Genomic DNA, 26,048 nt, shown 5'->3' with positions numbered 1-26,048 from the left:
TGGTGGAATAAGCTCTAAACCTTCTCCTCAAAAAGGGAGAGGAGGCCTTAGCCCAGCAGTGGGACATTAACAGGCTGTTACTGTAATCACTAGACTAACGAGTCAGGTAAGCCTTACAAAATAAAGCCCTCGATGTTCGCTAACCGTACAAGTAACTAATGCATTTTGTTTTTAAAATGTCAATACTAGAAGCGAAAACAAGTCAGGTGAAAATAGGACAAGCGTACAATGTAACAAGAAATGTCAATTAGTATAATAATTGGGGTTAGCGTTTGGTGATGTAACGGTCGATAGATCCGGTTGTTGTTTCCGCTTTGAGTCTTAACGATTGATTGACTGGACGCACGTGTTGTTTCTTTATTTATTTTTTTTATCTCTTTTAGTGGTGTTAACGTTTGGATTGTTTGCAATTTGTACTTTCATTGTTATCGTAATTGCATTCTGTAGCATTCAACAGAACTCAATTACGATAACTATAATTTCGTTTAAATGAATTAATTCATAATTCATTTTCGAATTTCTTTACTTTCAAATTTATCTATAGTTTGACATTTATTTGGAAATTGTACGATTTAAATTTTATCACATGTATTGAAAAATGTTACATTTGACGAAGTATCAATAAATCAATTTCTAAGTGTTTCATTTCGCCCATCTCTCGCTTTGTTGTGACATGAATAATTCAAACTGTTCGTCGTTTACTTTCAATGCAGTAAGTTCGTCAATTTATCACTGTTTACGTGTCTTCAATTCAAGTGATGTTCAACCGAACCGGATTCATGGTAAAGGCTTCTTGGTTGATCTACTTACCGAATCCGCTCCAGATTCAACATTATATAAAAAAAAAAAATATTGGCATTTTTTTTTGGAAAGGTTGAATTTTATTAGATTGGAAATGGCCTTATTTCCGTATAATGTTTCTAATTCAATTATGAACATTGTCTATAATAATAATTCGTTTTTCAAACAAGAATATTTATTAAAGCTTCTTATGCATAGTCAATTTTTGTCCATGCAATTAATTTTAATGGAACCTTCATAGTAAATTGATGAATGACTTGTTACCAGATAATTAGGCTTTAAAATTATTTTATTACACGAATGATTACATTTTGGAATGTAGATGTCAACAGTGTCAAGGATAGGTATTGGGGAATAATTATAGTCTTAGATTTTGTTTCTGACAAGACACAATTATGGAGGAAACACCTAAGAGATCTATTGAGAAAATTCTTAACTAAAATAAACTTTTCCTAAGTAATAATAATAAAAAAAATAATTTATGTCGACCAAACAAGGATTATATATACAAGACAATAAATAATAAAAAGACAAAAATTACAATAATAATATTTTACATATTATAAATTATATAAAATTTATTCGAATTAATTCATAATACCAAATAAAATTAAATAATTTTGAATTAAATCAAATCAAATCAATTCAAATTCAAACAAATCAATCACATTAAATTATATTAAATAGGCTCTTGTCTCTTTTAATTGTCAGTTTACAAGATCAAACTGAACTTAAAGTTACACCGGCTTGGGATGTAAATACTACCGAGATAAATCGGTAAGATTTTTAGTTGTTATTTTATTCTAACAATTCAATTGGGTATTTTAATTAAACATAATGAAATTATTATTTATCCTTCCACGATTTTTTATAATATGCCTTATTTAACGATGGAATTTCAATTTATTGATTGACAAAGCTATAATAAATGTTCATGATGACTTTATTAAACATATCAAACAAATGCGGTTATACTTTTAACTAATGTTGTATGGTTTCATAACTTGAAAAATGATCTAAGATGTTATGAACTATAATGGCTTATGGGCAACATTTTGAGTTCTCATTAGACATCATAGTACAAATTTACTTTCACCTCATTGCTCATCACAATTGCGCCAGTTGCGTGATGTGAATTATGATACCATCTTCGTTAATTCACATTTGTAACAAAAAGAAATGTAATTTTTATTTATGTACGTACGAAACTCATTATTTTTACTATCAAAGAGCATAGGGCATTAAGAATGTTCGCGTTAAATGTATTCTTGATTCTATGTTTTCTAACATCTATAATATAAAGTATAGTTCGGATTCACTTTCACCGCGTGCATCAGCTCATCTGCTACGGCAACGTGATGTCCATAGTAACGACGACCCCCTGACACACTAGCGCAACCATCGTTCACGGTCAGAAGAAAGTGGTCAGCCATTGTTCAATTGCTTTGGCGAAATTCGCGCTTTCGACGCTCAATATGCATTGATTATAAATATTTTATATTATGTTCATTGTTCGATTGTTCTCGATTTACTGTTTATATGTTATTGTTAATATATTCGTATTGCTTCGGAACGCAATGTAATTATTTTTTATGAATGAGTGTTTATTATTTTTGTTTTGAAAGATAAATACGTTTTTAAAGTGCTAAATGTTAAATATATTTACCGTATATAAGCTAATTAGATTACGTTTCGTGGTTGTTGATTTCATTTATAAATTAAGAGGGGACCGGAATGTGCGTGTTGACAGCTATTTCCCGACACGTTTTAAAAGTTCACGGTCGATGAGTGGTGATCGATTTGTATCATTGTTCGATTCGATTCAGCTTATTTGCAACACTGGCGAGTTTATTCGATGATATGATTATTTGTACGCGATGTGGAAATTGCAATTTGCAAAGCGCTACGTTGTCCGCTGTAGCGTATATGAATTGATTAAGTAAGTTGATCAAATATCTAGTCTCTAGTCCATTTCATTAAGTATTTCAATTATCGCTTCATTGAGGCCGTCTTTAGGATCGAGTTTGATATTTGGGTCACTGTAGACTACATAAGAACGTTCATATTAATTGTTTTACGTCACTCACGCGATTTCCTCACTAAAGTCACATTTTAAGTAAACAGATACGGGTGGAAACGCCATCAGTACAAGCTAATCATCCGTTCCGATCTACCGCAATAGTTCGCTAAATGTCGACGCAAAGTTCAAACGAACAATATACTTCGTTTGTGACGAAATCGTTCCAGTGATACGCTTCAGCCATGACTTAGTATTGGATATGGATTGGGATATTTTAAGGTCACGTAACCTACGGAAAATATTTGATTATTATTATTACAAGCTGGTATTTAACTTCACTTGTTAGGATGTGGTCAAATGGTGTAATATTTTTTATCAGTTCCACCAACCGATTGAGATGAAATTTGGATATATGAAACCTCGGTAACAATGCAATATGTTATGGAGGTGGCCTTATAACTACTTATTTTAGTCGTATTTGAGATTGTTGGATTTAATTTGTTGGAAGTGCTATGGATCTAGATGGTGTCCAGGGTCTCTTAAGATGAAATTAAGAGGTGGCCACAGGTACTCCTTATTTACTCAACATCATTTCATTATACTTGGGCTGTTAGTCGTTGAAATATTTGGTAAGTTGTTTCAACAAATAAAATAAAAGAAATGATTATTATTTAAATGTTGCAAAGTAGATATTTCGATGTGGTTTTGTGAAAGTTCAGGGTTCTCAAATTTGAAACAGTTTACAATATCAAATATAAGAAGTTAAAATTAATGCATTCAAATAATTTAATTTCAGTATAGAGGTTAATTTAAACTGTCTGCCATAACTCAAAGTATTAACACATTTCGGAAACGCAACATGTTAATTATATGACGCTCATAATCTTGATTCAGTTAAATATTTAAGTCGTATTAAAGCAATTCTCGCATAATTAGCTAACTTACAATAAAAGTTAGCTTAAAAGATTTGAGATATAAATATGAATGGAAGAAATAAATTCGGAATGTCAGCGGATTATTGATGCTCAAATAATGTACGGATCTATCTATAAATGTTGAGGCAGAGATTAGTTAAACAATGCTGTTGTTTTCTTTCGAGAAATTAATAGTAATAATTGAACACGTGTAGGATAATAAGAAAATTTATGCAGTCAAACAAAGATTACATTACATTGCTAAACGTACAATTTATTTAAAATTTTCAATTAGGACCCGGATGATGTTCTCTTGACTTTGGTCCGAGACCATTAATTTACCAGTATATAACGAGATTTGCAAAATTAAACATCAAAGTAATAATAATATCCTGGGACATTATTCACACATGACCATCTGATCCCAAATTAAGTAGAGCTTGTACTATGGAAACCAGACAACTGATATACTACTTTTCTTTTGTAAATGCATACTTATATAGATAATTACACCCAAACTTAGGACAAACAGACATGTTCATGCACACAAATATCTGTCCTGGGTGGGAATCGAACCCACAACCTTCGGCGCGAAAGGCAGTACTTGTTATTGTTGTGTTCCGGTTTGAAGGGTGAGTGAGCCAGTGTAATTACAGGCACAAGGGACATAAAATCTTAGTTCCCAAGGTTGGTGGCGCATTGGCTATGTAAGCGATGGTTGACATTTCTTACAATGCCAATGTCTAAGGGCGTTTGGTGACCACTTACCATCAGGTGGCCCTTATGCTCGTCCGCCTTCCTATTCTATAAAAAAAAGGCAAGTATCTACCAACCACGCCAACCGGCCCGCCATCAAATTAGTACTAAACAGTCGCTAAAACCTATAAATGAAGCCGTTAATCGTTTATTGTCATTATTACCATTATTAACGTTAATAATTATAACGTTTCACATAGCACTCCTATGATTGTGTCAGTTAAAGAACTTATGGAAAGTTTTCGCTCTTTCGCGATGAGTGTTTAGGCTTAAAGATATTATATTATAATATATTTAAATTATGCACAAATGGACGAGAGAGATTTGTTTGCTGTGATCGCAAACGTGTTTTTTAAACACATTATTTGAAAATGGATTAAATTGTCATAGTTTTCTAATATATGTTGACAGAATGAGAGTTCGATCTGTAATGGATTTTAGAAATACGCATAACGTAAACTCAGACATCCAGTGATCGACAAAAACTTGTATGTCTTATCTATACAAATAATGTTTCCGTATATACTGGTTATGAACACTCAAACTTCACTGTATTTTTATTTCTTGTATATAATTTTTTCACGTATCATTATAAGTAAATATTTCGTTTGCTAAAAATCAATGAATTTTGTGTATGGGGCTGACCGAACTTCGAAAACATCACGACCAATTGTTTTCGCTATTACAGCTACAGGTGCAGTCAATAGTCCTTCAGTCCGATAACATCACGATAAAAAATCTGATCACGATAAAAATAATTTATGATTTGGACCGACGCCTACATATCTAATAAAATCAAAATAAATATCAGCACTAAATCTAAACCATTATAAACAATCGCGTCCCCTAAAAAATAATTATAATCATTAGCAGAAATCAAACATATGAGTGTCACATTGTATATATATATATATATATATATATATATATATATATATATACATATATTTATAAAATATATTTCTGGTAACCAAATGGGCTATATGATAGTAAGTAAACCGCAGTGTATGTGATATTAGCGCCGTAAGAAATATTAACCATTAATAAAATATTGCAGTAGGAAAGTCTGTTCTTCTTTTGAGGACAATGTTTGTTTTACATGTGGTTACAGAGGTTTACCTTTGCTCAGCACGAGATGATTTATAAACACAAATAAAAACATGAACGGGTTAGAAAGCACCACTAAATAGTGGCTGGCTGGCTTTGAACCCAGAGTCTTGAGCTAAATGTTTACGTGTTCTAATCACTTGGCACTCTCGGTGCGGTAGTGTCTAGATTTACTCCAGTTTTTGAATAATCAATCATCGAGACATATAGGTTATGTATTTCACACGAGTTCACGCGAGTTGCGACGTAAGCTTACATTCGTTTTTTTTGTTATAAATAAACGTGTAATCAAAATTCAATAAAGTCAATAGGGTGTGAAATATTTCATAGCTTAAGCAAGCATATTTAAATTGGTCCGTGTCATCATTCGCGGTTTCACAAATTATTGGAAAATGCAAATTGGTTTGATGTTTCATAATTTGCATTTCAATCAATTATTATGCATACGATTGAGCAAATTAGCATGAAACTTTGTAATGTATTTAGTGTTTCTTTCAATATGTCTTATATCTAAATGTGTGTTGTAAAATGTGTACCGTCAGTAGCGCAAAGGATAACGGTGGCCTAGCGATATAAAAGTCGCAGGTTCGATCATGATCCCTAAGCTTATTGTCTCTCATAAACAGTTATTACAGATAAAAAAAAAACAGTGAAAGTTTTTAAATTTATTATTGATATCTTTTTACATGTTTTTGTTTAAAATGATAACATTTCTTATTATATGTATTCATTAAAAAAAAAGTTTATAGAACTAGGAACAAATATTGTGTAAACTAAATTTAAAACTAGACTCATGACACAAGTTTTCGACACCGCTAATGTATTCTTCCTGGGGCAAGAAAGTTCTTTATTTAAATTGCGCAGAAATGGGTAACATTGCCATCAATTTGCTTTAAATATTATTATTTTATGATCAAATTGTTTGTCTTGGCTGACTATCAACGTACAGCAAAAACTACTGAGTGTAGAAAGTTCAAATTTGGAACATATGTTTATTTTATAACGTGGATGCTAAGAAAATATTTTAGGGAAATTGCAACTTTAATAGAAGTAAAACTATGTATGATGGTCATTACTAGTGACCACTCAAAAGTGCTTTAACTTTATTTAAGTTGAATTATAATATAATTTGATTTTCATTTGTTTTTATTTCTAATTTAATATTAATTACTGAAATTATCGACACGATTAAAACATTATTTATGCCAATTAAAATTATATATAATATTTTAAAAACATATTTTGGCATATTACCTTATTGCATTAGGAGTTCCTGTTTTAAAATTGGTCGAAATTATCGCAGCGAATAATAATTATTTTACAGATCATATACTTAGCTTCGATACGTCTATGTCATGCTTTCTTCATCTTCTTATTTAGTTTACTGGTGTTAAGCCATCCATTAATTGTACTATAATACAGATTACTAAGTAAAACTGATTAGGGATTATTCATGGTATGTTTAGTCATTCGATATTTGCGGATTCGTTCCTGATTCATCAGAGTATTAACGTATTTAGTCCCAGCACGTTTATCTCCTTGATGGAGATATAATGATATAAAGCTATATAAGCTAGCAACTACTCAAGGCAATCGTTTTTTTTTTTTAAAGCATTGCTTAAAGATCGATTTATTTTTTTTTAACATTTATTTTAATATCTAATATTATTTAAATAAAATATATGGTTTTCGGAAGTCTTGTTTTACTTTTTTTTTGTAAATATATAAATAGGCAAAGACAAAAGTCTATACTCATTTGTTTGTCAACCGTATTTTCTTTAATTTTTGTGATTTGTGAAGCTGATTTGCGGGCTTTAGAAAAAATAATGTTCTAAAAAAGAAAATTCATATTATATGATTTCCTGAAATTTCAAATAATGATTATGGTAATTTCGACCACTGGTTAGTAATGTGAACACTAGTCTGTTTTATTATGTTATTTCTCTCGTAGACCTTGAGTATAATGTAACTTTGATCTGTAATATAATTTTGCACACATCTAACGTTATTATTATCCTGTCTAGTATTGCCTTTATTCACATAATATCCGTACATCAAGGCATCGCTAATGGTATATGCCAATGTTAATGTTAGATTTTGTTTTTGGTATATTGAGCAATAATGATTCAAAATACTATTTACAAAGTCTGCAATTAAATTTCGATATTAGAGTATATTCGTAGTTGAACACGAATGTAAAATCCAAAATAAGAAAAAAGAGAGACAAATAGAGAAAGTTAGCTGCTAGAAAGAGAGTATGCTAAAACATGTAATATATTTTTTATTTATTTATAATTTATGTCAAATTATTTTACCAATATTTTGGTTGTAAATAAATGCTAAAACATAAACAAATAGAATTAAACGAAACGGTTTTAAATAATAAATAACAATAAAGTTCTTTTCTTTAAAATCATGCTATTTTAAAAATATTTGCATTGAAACTGTGAAAGTTTCAAACAGGACAATTGACGTGATGGGTATTTTGGACCCTACACATTATTATGTTGAAAATGTTCCTCAATAAATTTCCTTTAAAATGGCCTATTCAGTGAGTAAGTGAGTGAATTGTATTGCGTTTTGAGGATGGTCAACGCTTTTGAAAATTAGGTGTGCAATATATAAGGTTTTCATTTTTAAATGGAATTGTTTGATTTCCAGGGTCTCCCATCTTGGTCGCGCGGTCTGGAGGCAGCGGAGGCGGCGCGCGCGCGCCTTGTGCGCTGGGCGTGCGGCGACGCGCCCCCCGAACCGGACCCGCCGCGGAAGAAGATGCCTCATGCACTGCGCCGCCGGTGGCCAATGTGCCCCTGCTTACAAGTAAGTTTACATCATTTATTGTGATCTGATACATAACTATTTCATTCTTTATTTAAGCTATGCCTTATTAGTTCTTTAACGTAATCTTTTTTTAGGACGATAGTCATTTATTCTCCTAAATCGCATTGGAATACCGTGTAACCACCAATAGGACATTTAGCGTGAAGGCCTTACTTACAAACTTTGCTTAGCATCTGTTTAGTTGAACACGGAATTACCTCTTTCTGTCGTTATTGATTTGACATTCGAAAGAAGCATACACATTTTTTAACTAATCACTCGATAAATTAGGTTTTTAAGTAAGGCCGAGCGACCATTTAAACAATCTGAAATCTTCTAGACTGTTTAAAAGTCGCTTCTCTTTTTAACAGTATGTAATGTAAATATATATTGCTTAATGATTTTAATCGGTGATTTCACGATGATCATCAAAAATGACTTCTAGCTGGTGAGTCGAGTAGTTTCTGTATATTTTATACATCAATTATGTCGATATTCAGAATACATATGTACTAATAATAAATCTTGCTTGGAAACGCTTGTCATTCTACGCTTTGTTTAAATGATATTAGCCATATATCTTATCGTAACGCACCAATTTGCCATTTGTTGTGCCATTTCGCTGTATTTCACAAATGTTTTTGGCCGTGTTGTGATTGAACGAGAAATGCAAAACTTTATTCAATTATAGCTTTTATTTGCAATAAGACGAACATTTGTTTAAGTTAAATTTGAGTTAAAAATTAACATATTGATGTACACGACTGCCGATTGGTGACCTAAATTGAAATTCGTAAGATATTTGAATGAAGTTGGATAAATAGAAATTAAATCCTAAACTTTGTAATAAAACTGATACAAGTTTACAATTATATTAATTGTATTATAAATAATCCTAAATGCCGAAAATACAATTGATTAAAATCTATAATATTGAACAAAATGTCACGTGACCACGAAATCGCCATTAATGGCTTTCATACTTCTGACGTCAGAGTGTTTTGACACAAGTTGAATGATCGTCTTAAAAGGGCTTTAACACCGTGACCTCACAACTAAAGTAGCGCTTTATCAGTGCTAAATTTACGAATTCAATCTGGAATGTGATATAACTTTTTATTTAGAGAAACAGTTTTCTTATAACTTAAACATAAGAACTGTTGGACTTATGTCTCCTCTCGCATTTGAGAAGAAGGTTTGGAGCTCATTTCACCACGCTGCTCCAATGCAGGGCGATGGATAACTCCTATATGATATGACAAAAATTGTATATCAACAAAATGATGTTTGGTATGTTTTAATTATATGTTATTAATAATAAAAATATGATATCGATACGTTTTCTTGTTAATCGTTGCGGAACGTATCATATACACCAAAGAATACGTAACTCGACACCGGATATCGGGTTCCTTTGGGTCGCAGGTTCGTGTAATGTTCCACTTTCACCACAGCACTTGTTGAAGTCTAGCCAGTATCTATAATTGTACTCCTAAACATAAAATTATTTTAATTAATTATAAAAATAATGTTTTAAATCGTCTATACTAATATTATAAATGTGAAAGTTTGTCTGTATGTTACTCTTTCAGGGATAAACGACAGAACCGATTTAAAAAAAAAATGGTATGAAACAAGAAAGGATATAATAGCCTACTTTTTATACCTTAGATCTGTAAACCCATGCAACACCCCCCCCCCCCCACCTTCTAACACGCGGTTGAAGCCTAGTGTTTTATAAAATAACATAATAATAATTTTATATATCACTAGCTCGTTGCCAGGGACTTGCTCGCGTCAAGATTATGTTATGATTTGATATATCAAGAAAAAAAAAAGATACTAAAGTTTTTATTTATTATTATTGTTACTATTATAATTATTTTCTAAATGTTTTTAAGAAACGGTTTTCTTTCTTATAACATATTATATGACAAATTTAAATACAAACTCATTTTAACCCATGCTTGTGTAGTCTTTACCAAGATACTTTTGGCATCTCATAAACCAGCATTAAATATATTATATTTAGATTTATTACTTACTATGAAAATATTATACTGTTATATAAAGTGAAAGATGATTACGCTGATAAATAGATGATTAATATACAACGCATATTTTAAATGATGATCCGATTAGAATGAACACAATTTAAAATTTGTAACAGGAGTTTTTTAATTAGTAAAAGCATTATTTATTCATTCGCTGTGTCCGATAAATCGAAAAAAAAAACTTTATTCAAGTAGGTTTATAATTTTACAATCATGTTACAGTATCGAAATAAATGTAGAGTTACCGCCGGTTTGAAATGTAGATTCTACCGAGAAGGACCGACAAGAACTTCAGTAGTTACTCTTTTTAATCCGTTTAATTGCAGAGTCAATCAAATACAATGAAATCTATGCATATCCAGTTTGGAAATGAACAAATACTAACTCCACGCTTCTATATCATTTATATAATCTTGTGTTGAGTAATATGCTTTATTTATCAAATATTATATATTTTGACGTGAGATTTAAATTTATTAATAGATGAAGTTAAAAGAAATAGTAAAAAGTAAAATAATGATTTGTGTGATAATGTGGAATCTTATTATAGAAGCGAATACCGCTAATTTATTGACTTTGTAGAGTCGGAAACTACGTATTATAAGTGAATCCTACTCCTCGTGTTTATGCAATGATTGTCACTGTTTCTTTAAAAATAATCTTTATTATTCTGAATCGGGTTAAAGAAACATTATTTCTTATTAAGAATCATATTCACTGACACGAGAACATAATATTATTACAATAATTGCCTAGCGGCGTAGCAAAGTAGCAATGTATAAATAATATACACATACTTACACATAATACACAAAGTCCTAACACCAACAAAAACATCCCCACGATGTCTTCCTTTACCGCAAATTATGTATTCTCTTAAATGGGTCAGAAGAGCAGCCAGTGTATCTATATATGTAGGTATTTCTTAATTATCTAACTTCAAATATAGTAAGTATTAACAAAGATGTCCTATCATATTATACATATTAGTCCACTAGAGAGCAACAGGTTCACATCACAATTTGATCCTTTAAAAAACTGCTATAATTTTGTAAATCTAAGCAGCAACATTAACATACTATAATTAATATTTTCGTCGACTTTTTGACATTTCCGACATCAAGTTGGTAATTCGTACGCGATTGATTGAACATTGACACATTTCACTTGTTATCTATAGAATCACGCTTTTACTTGCCAATCCATCAGACCTATTATAGAAAACATTGACACCGTCGCGAGTAAGTCTGTTGAGTTATAAAGCTGACCGTTGACTACATGTGTAGGCTGTGCAGCGCAATGATTGGCAATAAAATGATTAATAAATGTATGGATTCGAATTGGTCTGCTACTATCTTATAATTTTCGCTTTCAAAGAAACAAATCAAAAAGTCTGCTGGACCCAATTGTACGAAAACTTAAGTGCTTAGTTTGGATTCATTATCACGTATACTTAGAATTTGATTTAAACATTAATAAATAAATAAATATGTAATAAATATTATATTATATATATGTATAGTATACTTGTATCAATTTATGTACTTGGATTATTGATATTCCTTACGATGTCAAATTAACTATTTAAAATCACATGACAGTTGATGACATTTGGCTACCCGATTTGTGTATAAAAATATAGGCACATTGACAAAGAGACCTAGAGACATATCAGACACATAGACCAAGCAAAAAATGACATTATTAACACGTGATCAAATAATATACTTATTGACAAATTTTATTCAACTTAAACCTAAGAAAAATTAAGTTCCGTGAAATAGTCAACAGCAATAAATGTGCCTTAATTATTTTTCGTGTCATAATTTTTGTAAGTGTTTCTTGTAAGTAGAATACTAATAACAAAGCAAAGGATTTTCCGCACGGTGTATAGTCAGCCTTAACGTCAATTATTATCTTAATCGCCGTTGTAGGGCCGAAACATACAACCGACGGTATCTATCGAACAAGTTGTTAGGATTCGAAAGCCGGCATTGATGTCGGTCACAGCCGGTGTGTATTTATTGTGGTAAGATATCTGAGTGATGGTCGTGGCATGTGCCGGTGCGGTTTTTAACCGGTAATAATTAATCGGTTTGTTTTATTGCGAATATTTTTTATTGGGATTTGTATAATTTTTTTTTTGTTTTTATTCTATTTATTACTAGTAAGTGAAATGAATTATTGTAAAAATACCTATTCTATATCTTTTAAAATATTTCAAGTTTTTGATCGTTTTAGGTTTTAATTGTGTTACAACCCGGTACCGGTAGATGGCGTTAATTAGATAATACGCGTATCTAAAACGCGTAGGCATGATGTTTGCTACTGGGTATATATAGTTTAGAACAATATTAATAATATAAATTTCGGATTATGCATGGGCAAAGTCGTTATTTTGCAAACAGCCAATCCATTGTTCTAGTTACCAAACTGAAAAATAACTGTCGTCAACAATATTTGATATTTATAACTTTGGAATGTCGGGTATTCAATGCGATCAATGCTGCATTAGTAATATCTATTGGAGAATATTCAATAATATTTTAAATAGTTTTTAACTTTAAGATTTTTTCGAACTTCGAAATAGAAAATTATCTACAATGAAGAAATGAGAAGTATAACTTAAAATCCTTGATTTTGAATGCGGAAATATTACAACTACACATCCGTGACCTCTAGGAAACGAGAGTTAAACTTCATTAATTCCAATTAAGGGCAACGACAGGACTTGACTGATTGCAGTGCGAACTTGCATCATGGCCTTAGTCGATGGCATCTTTAGATTAAACTAGCTGGTCTCCTTCAATTTATAGTAAGGTTTTAAACGTTTAAACCAGGATTACCATCGAATGGGCGTGAATCTTGGCGCTTGTTTGCACGATTAAATATAATATTTTATATGATAATAATATTTTGTTATGTTAAAAAAACTGCAGGTATATAAATATACCTTGAAGAAGCTTGAAGCACAGGGAGATATTATAGTGCGCCATTGTTTTGCGAAAACACACGTGCATTTTCTATTCACACACTGCCTTCGAACGTGACCGTGAATGATACGATTGATCAGACGAAGGGCCGGGTTTTCGTACTTTTCGAGGCACGTAGAGTGTTACACTGTGAAATTTGTAAGAGAAAAACCCAATGACTATTATTTTCTAGACCAGGGATTTCAACAAAATCTGCAATCAGACAATCTACTTACTAGATCAATGAGTCAGATAGTATTAATATTAAATAGTAACGTTATCACAGTAAGCTCGTACAAGCACTTTTGAATCGTCATATTTGTAATAATAATAATTTATTTACCGTACATCTATTACCAGTTTTGAAGATAGATTCTACCGGAGTTCTCTCCGGCTCAAAAGTAGTTACTTATTTCACTATTACATAACATATATTACTACTTATGTACAATTTATTACGTTGATATTAGCCATGAAAATAAACGAATACTAACGCTACATTTTTCAAGAACTAGGATTGTTTAGTGGGTCTTAATAGAATACGTCATTCATATATATTAATTCAGGTACAGGTTTAAATGTTTCAGTCATTGACCTTGTATACCAAAACCCACGCAGAGGAAGTCGTAGGCAAGACTAGTTTGAATTAAGTGCATTCATAACATTTAAAATATCGATTCAGAATTTTGATTATTAAAAAATAAATGATATAAAGATGTCGAATAACATACATATAAAAATACTATAATTCTGTTACTTTTTTTTTTTTTTTTATATGCCCCGGGATGGCAAATGACTCTACTCCACCTGATGGTAAGTGGTAGTAGAGTCCAAACGCGACGACGGCGAGTACAGTCGGGAAGAATGTTCTGTACTAGCCGTCCCCGCCTTGCCGGCCCGCAAGATGCCTCTTCACGCCTCGTTTGAAGGAACCCGGGTTGTAAGAGGAGGGGAACACGTGAGCTGGTAAGGAATTCCATTTTTTGGTAGTGCGACAAAGAAAGGAGTTGCCAAATTTCTTTGTGCGCGATGGAATTGATGTCACAGTTAGGCGGTGACATCGAGAACCAGCTCGCGTGGACTTAAGAAGGAAGGGGGAAGCAGGAATTAGAGAGAATAATTCCTCAGAGCACTCGCCGTGATACAGACGATAGAAAGCGCTCAGTGCTGCTATCTCGCGACGCAATTGTAAAGGTTCAAGGGTGTTTGTGACCTTTACGTCGCCAATAATGCGTACTGCACGTCGCTGCAACCGGTCCAAGGCCTCCAGTAGGTACTTAGCGGAGCCATCCCAAAGGTGCGAGCAATATTCAACGCAAGACCGTACCTGTGTTTTGTATAACAGGCACAGTTGTTGTGGCGTGAAAAAAAGCCGCACCTTGTTCAGAACTCCGAGTTTTCGTGAAGCTGTTTTTATAATAGCCTCGATGTAATCCCTTGAACTAAGGTCGCAGCGAACGTCCATCCCCAGCATGGCGATTTTGCTTTGTATCATCAGCGGTGTGCCACAGAGGGAGGGATGAGGGTAAAATGGTGACTTTTTCGCTGTGAGAGCGCACACCTGTGTTTTGCACACTTTACTTACTTTACTTTTTTTTAAGTTAGTGTATAGCTTCATTGTAGAGTATAATTATTGATGAAGTTAACTTTTGTGAATACTTCTGTCTTATTTTATTAATCACTTAAATATTGAATTAAAATCGTCAAACTCTATTCAATGCAGAAACAATTGTTACATTCGCTTATTGATATAATCATGTTGCTTAATTGTCTTTTATTAATTTTTTATTGGACCGCATTTTAAAACATACTTTATACGCGTGCAACAAAAACGCTAGTAGCTAACGCATCAATAGATATTCAGGCAGCCAGCGATGAAAATGAACTGATGAACCAATTCTTTTAATTTATAACGGTGACGATACATTTCCGATTTAATTCCGATTCAACTTCGAATTGCTTGACAGCAAAATTACTTGGTAGGTACCACTCATCATATATTCTACCGCCAAACAGCAAGAGTGTTTCAAGGGTGAGTGAGCTAGTGTAACTACAAGGCACAAGGGACATAAAATCTTAGTTTTTAAGGTTGATAGCGCATTGGCGATGCAAGGAAGGTTAATATTTCATTATTACAGAGCTAATGTCAATGTCTATAGGCGGTAGCACTTACCTTTAGCGGGCGACTTGCGAGTCTGCCTATCACATACAATAAAAATAAATGTAAAACTTAATAACTTTTGACATAAGATTTAAACCAAGGACTTCGGGTTCAACTTTATAGGGCAATAGACCAACGAGTTAGTTGGTTGTATAAAATCTCCATTGCGTGATGTACTCCTGCAAAGCAACCATTATGACTAATACAACTTATCGGTCACGTATGTCAAATTACAAAGCTCAAACGAAATACCCTACGATTAACGATCATTTAATTGTTAATCGAATTAGAGCGAGACAATAGGTACGGGTGGAAGCGCGGAAGTAATTACAACGAACATACAACCGCTCCACTGATTGAGATACATTGTCGACGGGTGACAAGACGGACATGTCGCTTGATTGAAGAATCATTAGTTTTGTATCATTTTAAACGTGAAATGTGACCTCTTTAACATGTACACATAATAATTGAGGCAAACGCGTCTTTAAAAATATAATCCGTAGTGAATTATTACTAAGTGAAAATGTTTTCAAGGAAGCGTAAAACAAAACAGAGTTTCTGGTTGAAGAGAAAATATTCCATCAAACAAAATGTAAGTTTCGAGTTTGTTCTTCGAGATCTTAATTTCTTAAATATGAAGTAAAAATTTGCTCTAAAATTATAAGGTATATCAATACTACAATAATAATGGACCCATCTCCCTGTACCGTGCTTTGTAATATGAGCTAAATATTTTGGTATAATAAATTGTGATATTTGTCTGCCGTTGTCTGTTGTTTTTTGGAATAACTTTTTGTACTGACTTTGTTCATTAATTTGAAATACTTGAACTAAGATCGTAATTAAGTTTTTAGACGACCATATTGAATAACGTCTGGGCTCTGGGAAACAATTCGCTAATTGTATTTGTAACATGCATTTGTAGGAGTTTGTTGTAAAATGCATTTAATTCTATCGGGGCTAAATTTGAAAATCGCTTGAATTTTTATTTAAACAAAAAAACTGTATTCAGTCTTATTCTTTAAGAAATTTGTAACGTATGTATGAACTAAGACTAGTTTTCGTATTCTAGAGAGCATAGGAAAAGTTTACATATATCGAAAAAAAAAAACATCTGTCTCACCCACCTCTCTCATTGAATCATCGTGGTGGAAAAGACTAAACCGTTTCTTCAAAAGGAGAGGAAGCCTCTACCCAGCTGTGGGACGATCCAAAGACAATCTCTATAGGCAAAGCTGATCGAATATATATCGTCTGCTTTCTTACAATTCATTTAAAAAAATGCACTTTAATAAGAAAAACAATGAAAGCTGTATATGGGAACTATTTCAATAAAATACGCGCATATAAATATGTTCATTCTCTCGGGACATCCTCGGTGAAGTCATCGACCAAAATACTATTCCGCCGACTTGTATACCTTAAAGATCAGGGTTGATACAATATTTACATTTGTTTATTTGTCATAATATAAAATATGTACTCGAAGATTGTTTGTACTTACGCATTATATATGTATATACGTATTATGAATTTAAGATAAGCTTACTCAAATATGTTGTTTTGTCAAAAAAAAATACTGTAATCATTTAATAAACAGGTAGTTATGTATATATAGTATATTTATATAATTATTTATTATATTGAGTTTACCAATTTATTTATAAAAATAGATTAAGACAAAACAGGTTAGTACAATTCTCCTGTCTTTGTCAACCGATTATATCTTTTGTTTGTAGTTTGGTAGCTCTTGACGGGCCTTAGACAGGCCTTAGACAGGCCTTATTATCAGTAGTAAAAAAATGGTCGTAACATGTGAATTTGTATACATATAATTTCCTCATTTTTTTAATGCAACTATAAACTTATATTGCTCACACTCTAGGGTGGCACTTATAGAAATAAGCTTTACTCAAAACACAGTGCTTTCGTGTTAAATATTCCTAAAATATGATTGGTACATAAATGATAAAATGAAATAAAAGTTAATAAGTTTCCGAATGAAGTGAAGCTTTCACATTATTATATTGAATACATTTACGACATTTCTTATAAATGTTGTTTAGCGGATGGTAAGTTAAACAATACTGTGTCTTCCTATTTCTTATGTCGAATCAATAATGTCAGAAAGAGCGAAATCAGTGTTTAACGATACAGCGACTAAGCAACGTTGACGTTAAATATATTATATTTATATTTTTGAGATATATGTTATTATATATTTCATCATAATCTGAGTGAAAATGGTTGGTATAACATAGTGAGTTAGAGAAGTATGTGTAATGAATGTGAGATATTTATATATATATATCTGTTCGCGACTGTGTCTTGATGAAAACGTTGTACGGGGTTGTACAGTTACAATGTCTTGTGCCCTTCTTTCGAATGTCAAATCACTGATGACCGAAAGGCGAAATTCAGTGCGAGTGTATATATATATAGTATAACCCGTAATACAATAGTTGATATTTATAATATAAACATAATATTATTATCCTCATATTACAAATAGTTGCATTTCAAAACAACGTTCACATCCAAACACGTTGATGTTTAATCATTAATTAAATACTAATAAAAGATTCAATTGTTCTTCGCTTAAATATTTTCCGTTATTGTTCAAGTCTCTGTATACATATAACGTTTGCATTTCAATCGAGTGTTTTTATTCGAATGGATTATTCAAATTTTTATGTAAATTCCTTGAAAAGATTACAATTTTTTATTCTTTATCGTAATAACATCGTCGACCTTCAACGAAATCGAATTAATTTAATCTACGAACGTATAGCGACAAATGTTATTGTTTTCATGTGATGTTTGAATAAGTATTTTTGTATTCCAAGTTGGTCTACTTTTATATTTTTTCTATTGCTTATAGCGTTATCATTAATTACGTAATGGAAAATAACTAGCTGAGTGTCTATCCTCGTTTTTTCTTAGTTGTGTCCATTATATTATATATAAATATATATTACATGGATGTTGTGCTATGAATGATCTGGTTTTCTCAATCTGAAAACTTTTTAATATATATTCTACTGATATCTATAATGACCTTTATACAACTTAAGTGCTATAAGTTATGTAAAGATAAGTCGATGATGGTTTCGCTTCTGAAGTTTAGTCTTATAAACAAACTTATTTATAACTTATTTTTTAGATGACCTTCAGAATTCCAATCGTATTGCCGTTAAAAATATCTTATATATTGTTTACTCATTGACGTATTGTGTTCTCAGCGAAAACGATCAGCAGCCCCCGTATCGGTTGTCAAAAATGGACGAATGAACTCGTCGATACGTCACAGCTAAACAATTTGATTTTGCTCCGGATATTCGACCACTTATCACTTTAAATGTTATCAGAGTATATCAAAAGACTGACCAAACAAAAAAAGACGAATAAATGTCTCAACTAATAAAAACTTTTTGGCCTACCATTTTACGCAAATGAACCGAACTCCATTTATTGCATCTAATAACCGAACCAAGAACCCAATACAGAATTATAGCAGGTATAATATTATCATTGGTAAAATATTTTGCTATGTAAACATGACCAAACACGTTATTATTATTATTAATATTTTTTCTTCCGAATAAGTTCAGTGCGTGTTATCTATCACATAAGGAAACGTATTTAATTAATTTAATATTTAAGTTACTAATTATATAAATATTTTTGATGAGTTTTTATTATCCGTTATATACTTTGTTTTAGTACAAACTTTTAGTGTGAATGTCACAATTATAATAACGTACAAGGAAATATTATAATGTACTTTTATGTAAATGTAAATTAAGTAAGTCACTATACAAGATAATTATTAATATTACCTAATAATTATATACCAACTTTATATTTTATTACTAAAATAGATGTAATTGTCATTTTTGTAATACTTATTATATTGCAATTATAAAGCATTCTGTTATACCGTAACAGCCTGTGAATGTCCCACTGCTGGGCTAAAGGCCTCCTCTCCTCTTTTTGAGGAGAAGGTTTGGAGCTTATTCCACCACGCTGCTCCAATGCGGGTTGGTGGAATACACATGTGGCAGAATTTCAGTGAAATTAGACACATGCAGGTTTCCTCACGATGTTTTCCTTCACCGTAAAGCACGAGATGAATTATAATCACAAATTAAGCACATGAAAATTCAGTGGTGCTTGCCCGGGTTTGAACCCACGATCATCGGTTAAGATTCACATGTTCGTACCACTGGGCCATCTCGGCATTTTTTTTTTTCTATTTTTGCTATATTTTTTGCTAATTAATTAGAAAATTTTAATGAGCTTTTTATTTTAGTAACTATATGTATTATTTGCTATTAAGCTGAGCGTCGGAGGCGTATTGTTTTCAATATTTGTAATCATAGTAAATATAGAATAGAATCGTGCTTCTGGTGAACGTCAAAGGAAATCGCATTGTTGCTCTCTGTGTGTGTCTGTTGTCTGTAAGACTTATTTTAAGTTGATCTTAAATTAATGGATCCAGTTGATGACCAAAATGTATAAAAATAAATAAGCAACTATTTCAGTGAAAAATATCGTTTATATAGTATTTTATTAAAATATGGTATAGTTTGTTAGCGTTTATCAACCCTATAATCGTCAATGAATCTGCGAGACAGTCGCATGAGTGTATTGAGGAGAAATGGTCGGGACTCAGGCGCCACCCTGAATCAACTCGCTCGATGACTCACATCTAATTGTATTGCGTATTTAAACGACCATGCGATTTATACGTTTATAGTTTAATAGATTTCTTTTTCGTGTTTTGTGATTTATTATTTTATTAAAAAGACTGACAGGCAGACTGGCGAACGGCCATCTTAAAAGATTGACATTGGCTTTGTATGAAATATTAACCATGAAATATCGCAAATGAACTAAGCTGTTATATGTGCCTGTACTTGCACTGACTCACTTGCCCTTTAAACCGGAATAAAAATACTAACTCCTCGGTTGTCGAATATTTTATGAGTGAGTGGTACCTATCCATATGGTCTTGCACAAAGTGCTAGCACCAAGTAATTTTCTAGTACAAACTTATGTAATAAGCTAAATATATTTTTCTAATTTTTCACTTAATTATTTCTATACTATACGATTCTGACTTTACGACTCTGATTACTATACGAGTCCGGGACTATTGTCGTCCCCAAGTTTCTTAGCGATGTAAAAGTTACATGGGTTCACAGGTGGGTTTGACCCTGATTCCTTGGGCTACTGTTGTCCTTAATCCTGACACAATTGGAGGGGTAAATAAGGATATTAGTAATTCCTTAAAAACGCATTGTTAATATTTTTTTGGAAAATCTATATATCTTCTTGATATAATTGAAATTCGCATTCGCATTGTAAATAATCTCATCACAATCATTAAATTGAAACCTGCACACCAGACGAGTTGCACACGAATAATAAATAATAATTAAACAATTACTTTCCAATTTGGGAGTAACGATAATACATGTGTATAATATTTTTTCCGTATCTTTGTCCGTCCGTCATATGCTTCCTTATGTACCGTATAAGGTAGCGATGCAATACAATCAACATTTTTCTTTCAATTTGCGATTATAATCGAAATTCTCAATTCCATGTAAGCTTTCTCGATTTCGATTGAATGCTTACGAATGAGTTGAATGAGTTATGATAATACCACCGGAGAAGGTCAGCCACAAAAAAATAATCGTTACTCTTTTTATATATTATTATTAATAATCAATATTTACTATAGTTACATATGTATTATATCCTATATGAAAATGATATAATCCTAAATTCTGTTGTTTTTACTATCTTAAATACAAATATGGTTTGGGTTTTTTTTTTTTTTTTTTTTTTTTTTTTTTTTTTTTTTTTTTTTTTTTTTTTTTTTTTTTTTTTTTTTATAGAAAAGGAAGGCGGACGAGCATATGGGCCACCTGATGGTAAGTGGTCACCAACGCTCTTAGACATTGGCATTGTAAGAAATGTCAACCATCGCTTACATATCCAATGCGCCACCAACCTTGGGAACTAAGATTTTATGTCCCTTGTGCCTGTAATTACACTGGCTCACTCACCCTTCAAACCGGAACACAACAATATCAAGTATTGCTGTTTTGCGGTAGAATATCTGATGAGTGGGTGGTACCTACCCAGACGAGCTTGCACAAAGCCCTACCACCAGTAGATATATATGGTTTTATAATATTCAAATTGATTAGTTGGTAAAGCCTGACCAAGTGTACAGGGAAAATGATGGAATTACTTTGTTATTTATTTATTTAGGACAACCAACATTAAAAAGGAATACTTAAATTTAATAGGATTTAAATTGAGCGCTGTCTTCCATAAAGGTGTGACAACATGTGTTACATGGCTACTCATTAAAATCAGTAATGTGTGTTGTCGAAATTCGTCTCAAATTATCTCGATGAAATTCGATTTTTTTTCTTTGTACACCTAGAAAACTTAAAGATACAGGATTAATTCGTTTGGGGACCAAGCGATAAATTAAAATGTTAATGAAATTGTACTTTGTTATACGTTTTTTATTTTCATTTTTCTGATGATATAAGAATTCATGTCCTCTTATAATAAATACTAAAATACGGTGCAATTAATGGTCACGTTGTTATAATAAAGATTTAATATATTTTATGTATTTTAAGAACGTATGTTTAATTGTGTAATAAATTTTATAAAAACAATTAAAACTTGTTACAGAATGATGAGCCACCCGAGATCACGTACTGTGTGGTGGGCGGCGAGGGAGGCCTGGCGCTGCAGGCGGTCACCCCCACGCATCCCATGCCACCGCAAGATGAACTTGATGCGAAATTCGCAGAATTGGTGGTAAGTAATATATGTACCATATTCTTTATTCATGTAAATCATAGTAGCCATTAACATTTCTTAGCCGAGATGGCCTAAGATTGCGGGTTCAAAACGCGGACAGGCACCTCTGAGATTTTATTTGCTTGGTTTGTGTTTATGATTCGTTTGTCGGTGAAGGAAATCATCGTGAAGAAACTTACATGAGTGTATCCAATAAAAACATTATATATATCCGATATATACACATTCGTATACACTCACCCGCAAAATAGCAAACAAACAGAAAGTAGACGTTAGCGAATCAGTTAGACACATATTATTAACATACTTATTATTTATAATATATTATAAGTAACAGCTTGTGAATATCCCACTGCTGGGCTAAGGCCTCCTTTCCTTTTTTTTCAGGAGAAGGTTTTGAGCATATTCCACCTTCCTTCTCCTTAATATATATTATAAACCATTTAAAAAATTTAACATAAATTTTATATTTGGTACCAGTTAAGTCGTGTCGCATCGCTAGTGTTTAGTAAATAGCAGTTACAAATATAATATTCGCTGTTTATCTACATCTTTATGACTACCATTGATACCATAGATTATACCTAACTTCGTGTTAAATCACTACGAGTGACAATTATGTATAAGAAATGTAATAATACGTAAGTATTAGTATTATTACTTGTATATAAGTACAATGCTTAAGGAAACATGTAAATATTGTACTTTAAGTACGACTTTAGTAATTACTTATCATTTAAACAATTAGTAATGGACGTTTAAATACATACACGCTTACTGGTAAGAGTAGGGAGTTTTCGTTCAATGACGTATATAGTTTAACAAGCTGTTTCACTCGGTTTCACTCGCCTTAAAATTTTTACATGGTGCAAACAAGTTTGGCTAATAGCACTTACTCATCATATATTCTACCGCCAAACAGCAATAATTTGTATTGTTGTGTTCCGGTTTGATAGTTGAATGGGCAAAAAATACTGAATTATCATGTGTTTAATTTGCTTATTATCAATCTCGCGAAGATACCTGCATGTGTACCATAAGAATCTTCTACAATCGCTGCTACATGTAGATTGACGTAAATACCTAATAAAAGTCAACATTTTCCCCTCTTCCCTCCCTCTGTGGTACTCCGCTGGTGATGCAAAGCAAAATCGCCATGCTGGGGATTGACGTTCGCTGCGACCTTAGTCCAAGGGTCTTAGTCCAATCGAGGCTGTTATAAAAACAGCTTCACGGAAACTCGGAGTTCTGAACAAGGTGCGGCGCTTTTTCACGCCACAACAACTGTGCCTGCTGTACAAAACACAGGTACGGTCTTGCGTGGAATATTGCTCGCACCTTTGGGATGGCTCCGCTAAGTACCTACTTGAGGCCTTGGACCGGTTGCAGCGACGTGCCGTACGCATTATTGGCGACGTAAAGGTCACAAACACCCTTGAACCTTTACAATTGCGTCGTGAGATAGCAGCACTGAGCGCTTTCTATCGACTGTATCACGGCGAGTGCTCTGAGAAATTATTCTCTCTAATTCCTGCTTCCCCCTTCCTTCTTAAGTCCACGCGAGCTGGTTCTCGATATCACCGCCTAACTGTGACATTAATTCCATCGCGAACAAAGAAATTTGGCAACTCCTTTCTTTGTCGCACTTCCAAAAAATGGAATTCCTTACCAGATCACGTGTTCCCCTCCTCTTACAACCCGGGTTCCTTCAAACGAGGCGTGAAGAGGCATCTTGCGGGCCGGCAAGGCGAAGGCGGCTAGTGCAGAACGTTTTTCCCGTCTGTACTGGCCGTCGTCGCGTTTGGACTCTACTACCACTTACCATCAGGTGGAGTAGAGTCATTTGCCCTCCCGGCGAATATAAAAAAAAAAAAAAACCATCTAAATAGATCTTCCAACATATATTGTTGAAGACGCGGGCATTAATCACTAGTAAACCACTGGACCGATCGTTATGAAATTTAGCATTAAGATATTCTGGGACCTGGATAAGGAAAACAATTACGGAATATACAAAAAAAAAACACGCGGACGGAGGGGAGTGGAATAAATATATAACGATTCATGTATTTAAAATGTCAAGATCGTGATTTTCGTATTAGTATCAAATGTATAAATCAAAATTCCGATAAATTATTTAAAAGCCGAATTCAACAGATATAAAGGGTAATGATAATATTAATAATTCCGTTCATGTATTCGCTGTCATATCACCCGAACTGTCACTATGGTTATTTATGATTATAAAGTTTAATTTACAATAAGACGTGTTACTATTGGCGCGATTTGGTTTCTCGAAACATGTAACATGGGAGACAAAGTTAGTCAAATGACAATATATTGTTCCAACTATACTCGGCTCTAATTTTTTTTTCTCTATTTATGTATGCTTTGTCGGTACTGTGGTCAGTACCATGACGTCACTGGGCGGGATATAAGTCTGGTCGTATTTTATCATTTAAGATGGATCGTAAGATCGGCAACGTTAGAAATGTTAATAATATTTTACATCATCAATGCGCACCAACCTTGGGAACTATTATATTATGTTCCTTGTGCCTGTGGTTACAGCCACTAGTTTTTGCCAGGCTTGACTCGCAAACTTTGCTTAAGATTGACGTATTTTACTTTGCTATTATTAATGTTTTTGCTTAATATCTGTATGGATTGTTTAATTATATATTTCAATACGTCTTTTAAAAAGTTTCATAGCTAATCTATTAACAATTGATGCTGTAAATTCGATTTAACCTAAATCAGGCATAGTCAGGGTAAAAATTAAAAATGTTAATTTATTTCTATACAAACGAAACTTGAAAATGCGACATGAACTACAATCTATTATAACAAGGACAAAATAACTAGCCGTGACTAGTTTTACAAACGAACGTTTAACTTATAGTTTTAATGACAGACTCCACATTATAACTAAAATACTTGAATTATAATAAGTATTATTATTTATCGTTAAAAGTTTTCCTTTGAAATTTATAATACGAGTGTATAATGGTATATGATATGTACATCAGTAACAGCCCGGAGTCCGGATGTCGGAAACTGTCTGCACTCTTTCCGGTTGTTTTGGATTGCCGCCTCAGCGAGATATGAGGATGATGGAATAGAGGATGCACCTGTGAATGCGCGCTCTCTCGGGCACTATATGTCCTGCGCAGTTGGCTAATCTCTCTTGTGGTTGGGTCTTTTTTACTGCTGCGATACAAAAATAACACTGCATATTTTTTAATTGTTTTTTTTTTCTACCTCATTGGTTTTAAGACTAGTTCACACAGTTGCAGTGAAATTTATTGCATTTGTCTTTAAAGATAGTTCTCGATAGCAGCCCTGAGTTAAAAAAAGCGTTTCCCGGAATGTACGCAAAGGAGCAACGGGGTACTGCAACTGATCTTTCTCCGGTCGTGTCGGATTTCCGACCTATTATGAGAGTGAGGAAATAAATAGTGCACCTGTGTTTGCGTGTTGTTTTGCGTGTGAGTTTGTGTTGTTGCAAATTGTATCTGGTCTAGCCTTTACGTGTATATATTATAAAATTATATAATTATAGTATATATTATATTATAAAATTCG

General features: G+C 32.7%; 1 protein-coding gene across 8 annotated transcripts in view; it reads left to right on the top strand.

Annotated features, from left to right (window-relative positions):
• LOC126769437 (disheveled-associated activator of morphogenesis 1) overlaps window positions 1-26,048 on the top strand; it is a 121,083-nt gene that overhangs the window by 65,451 nt on the left and 29,584 nt on the right. For 7 of the 8 annotated variants that reach the window (XM_050488240.1, XM_050488239.1, XM_050488235.1 and 4 more), the window contains 2 exons: window positions 8,260-8,418; window positions 22,332-22,460. In XM_050488240.1, the coding sequence (XP_050344197.1) occupies window positions 8,371-8,418; window positions 22,332-22,460 (177 nt within the window). In that variant the 5' untranslated portion in view covers window positions 8,260-8,370. Of the gene's footprint in view, window positions 1-8,259; window positions 8,419-15,999; window positions 16,201-22,331; window positions 22,461-26,048 lie in introns of those variants that run through there. The other variant, XM_050488237.1, reaches the window with a different exon arrangement.

This window comes from Nymphalis io, chromosome 7, assembly GCF_905147045.1.
Source record: "Nymphalis io chromosome 7, ilAglIoxx1.1, whole genome shotgun sequence".
Classification (NCBI taxonomy): domain Eukaryota; kingdom Metazoa; phylum Arthropoda; class Insecta; order Lepidoptera; family Nymphalidae; genus Nymphalis; species Nymphalis io.
This window is presented reverse-complemented; position numbering and strand designations above follow the sequence as displayed.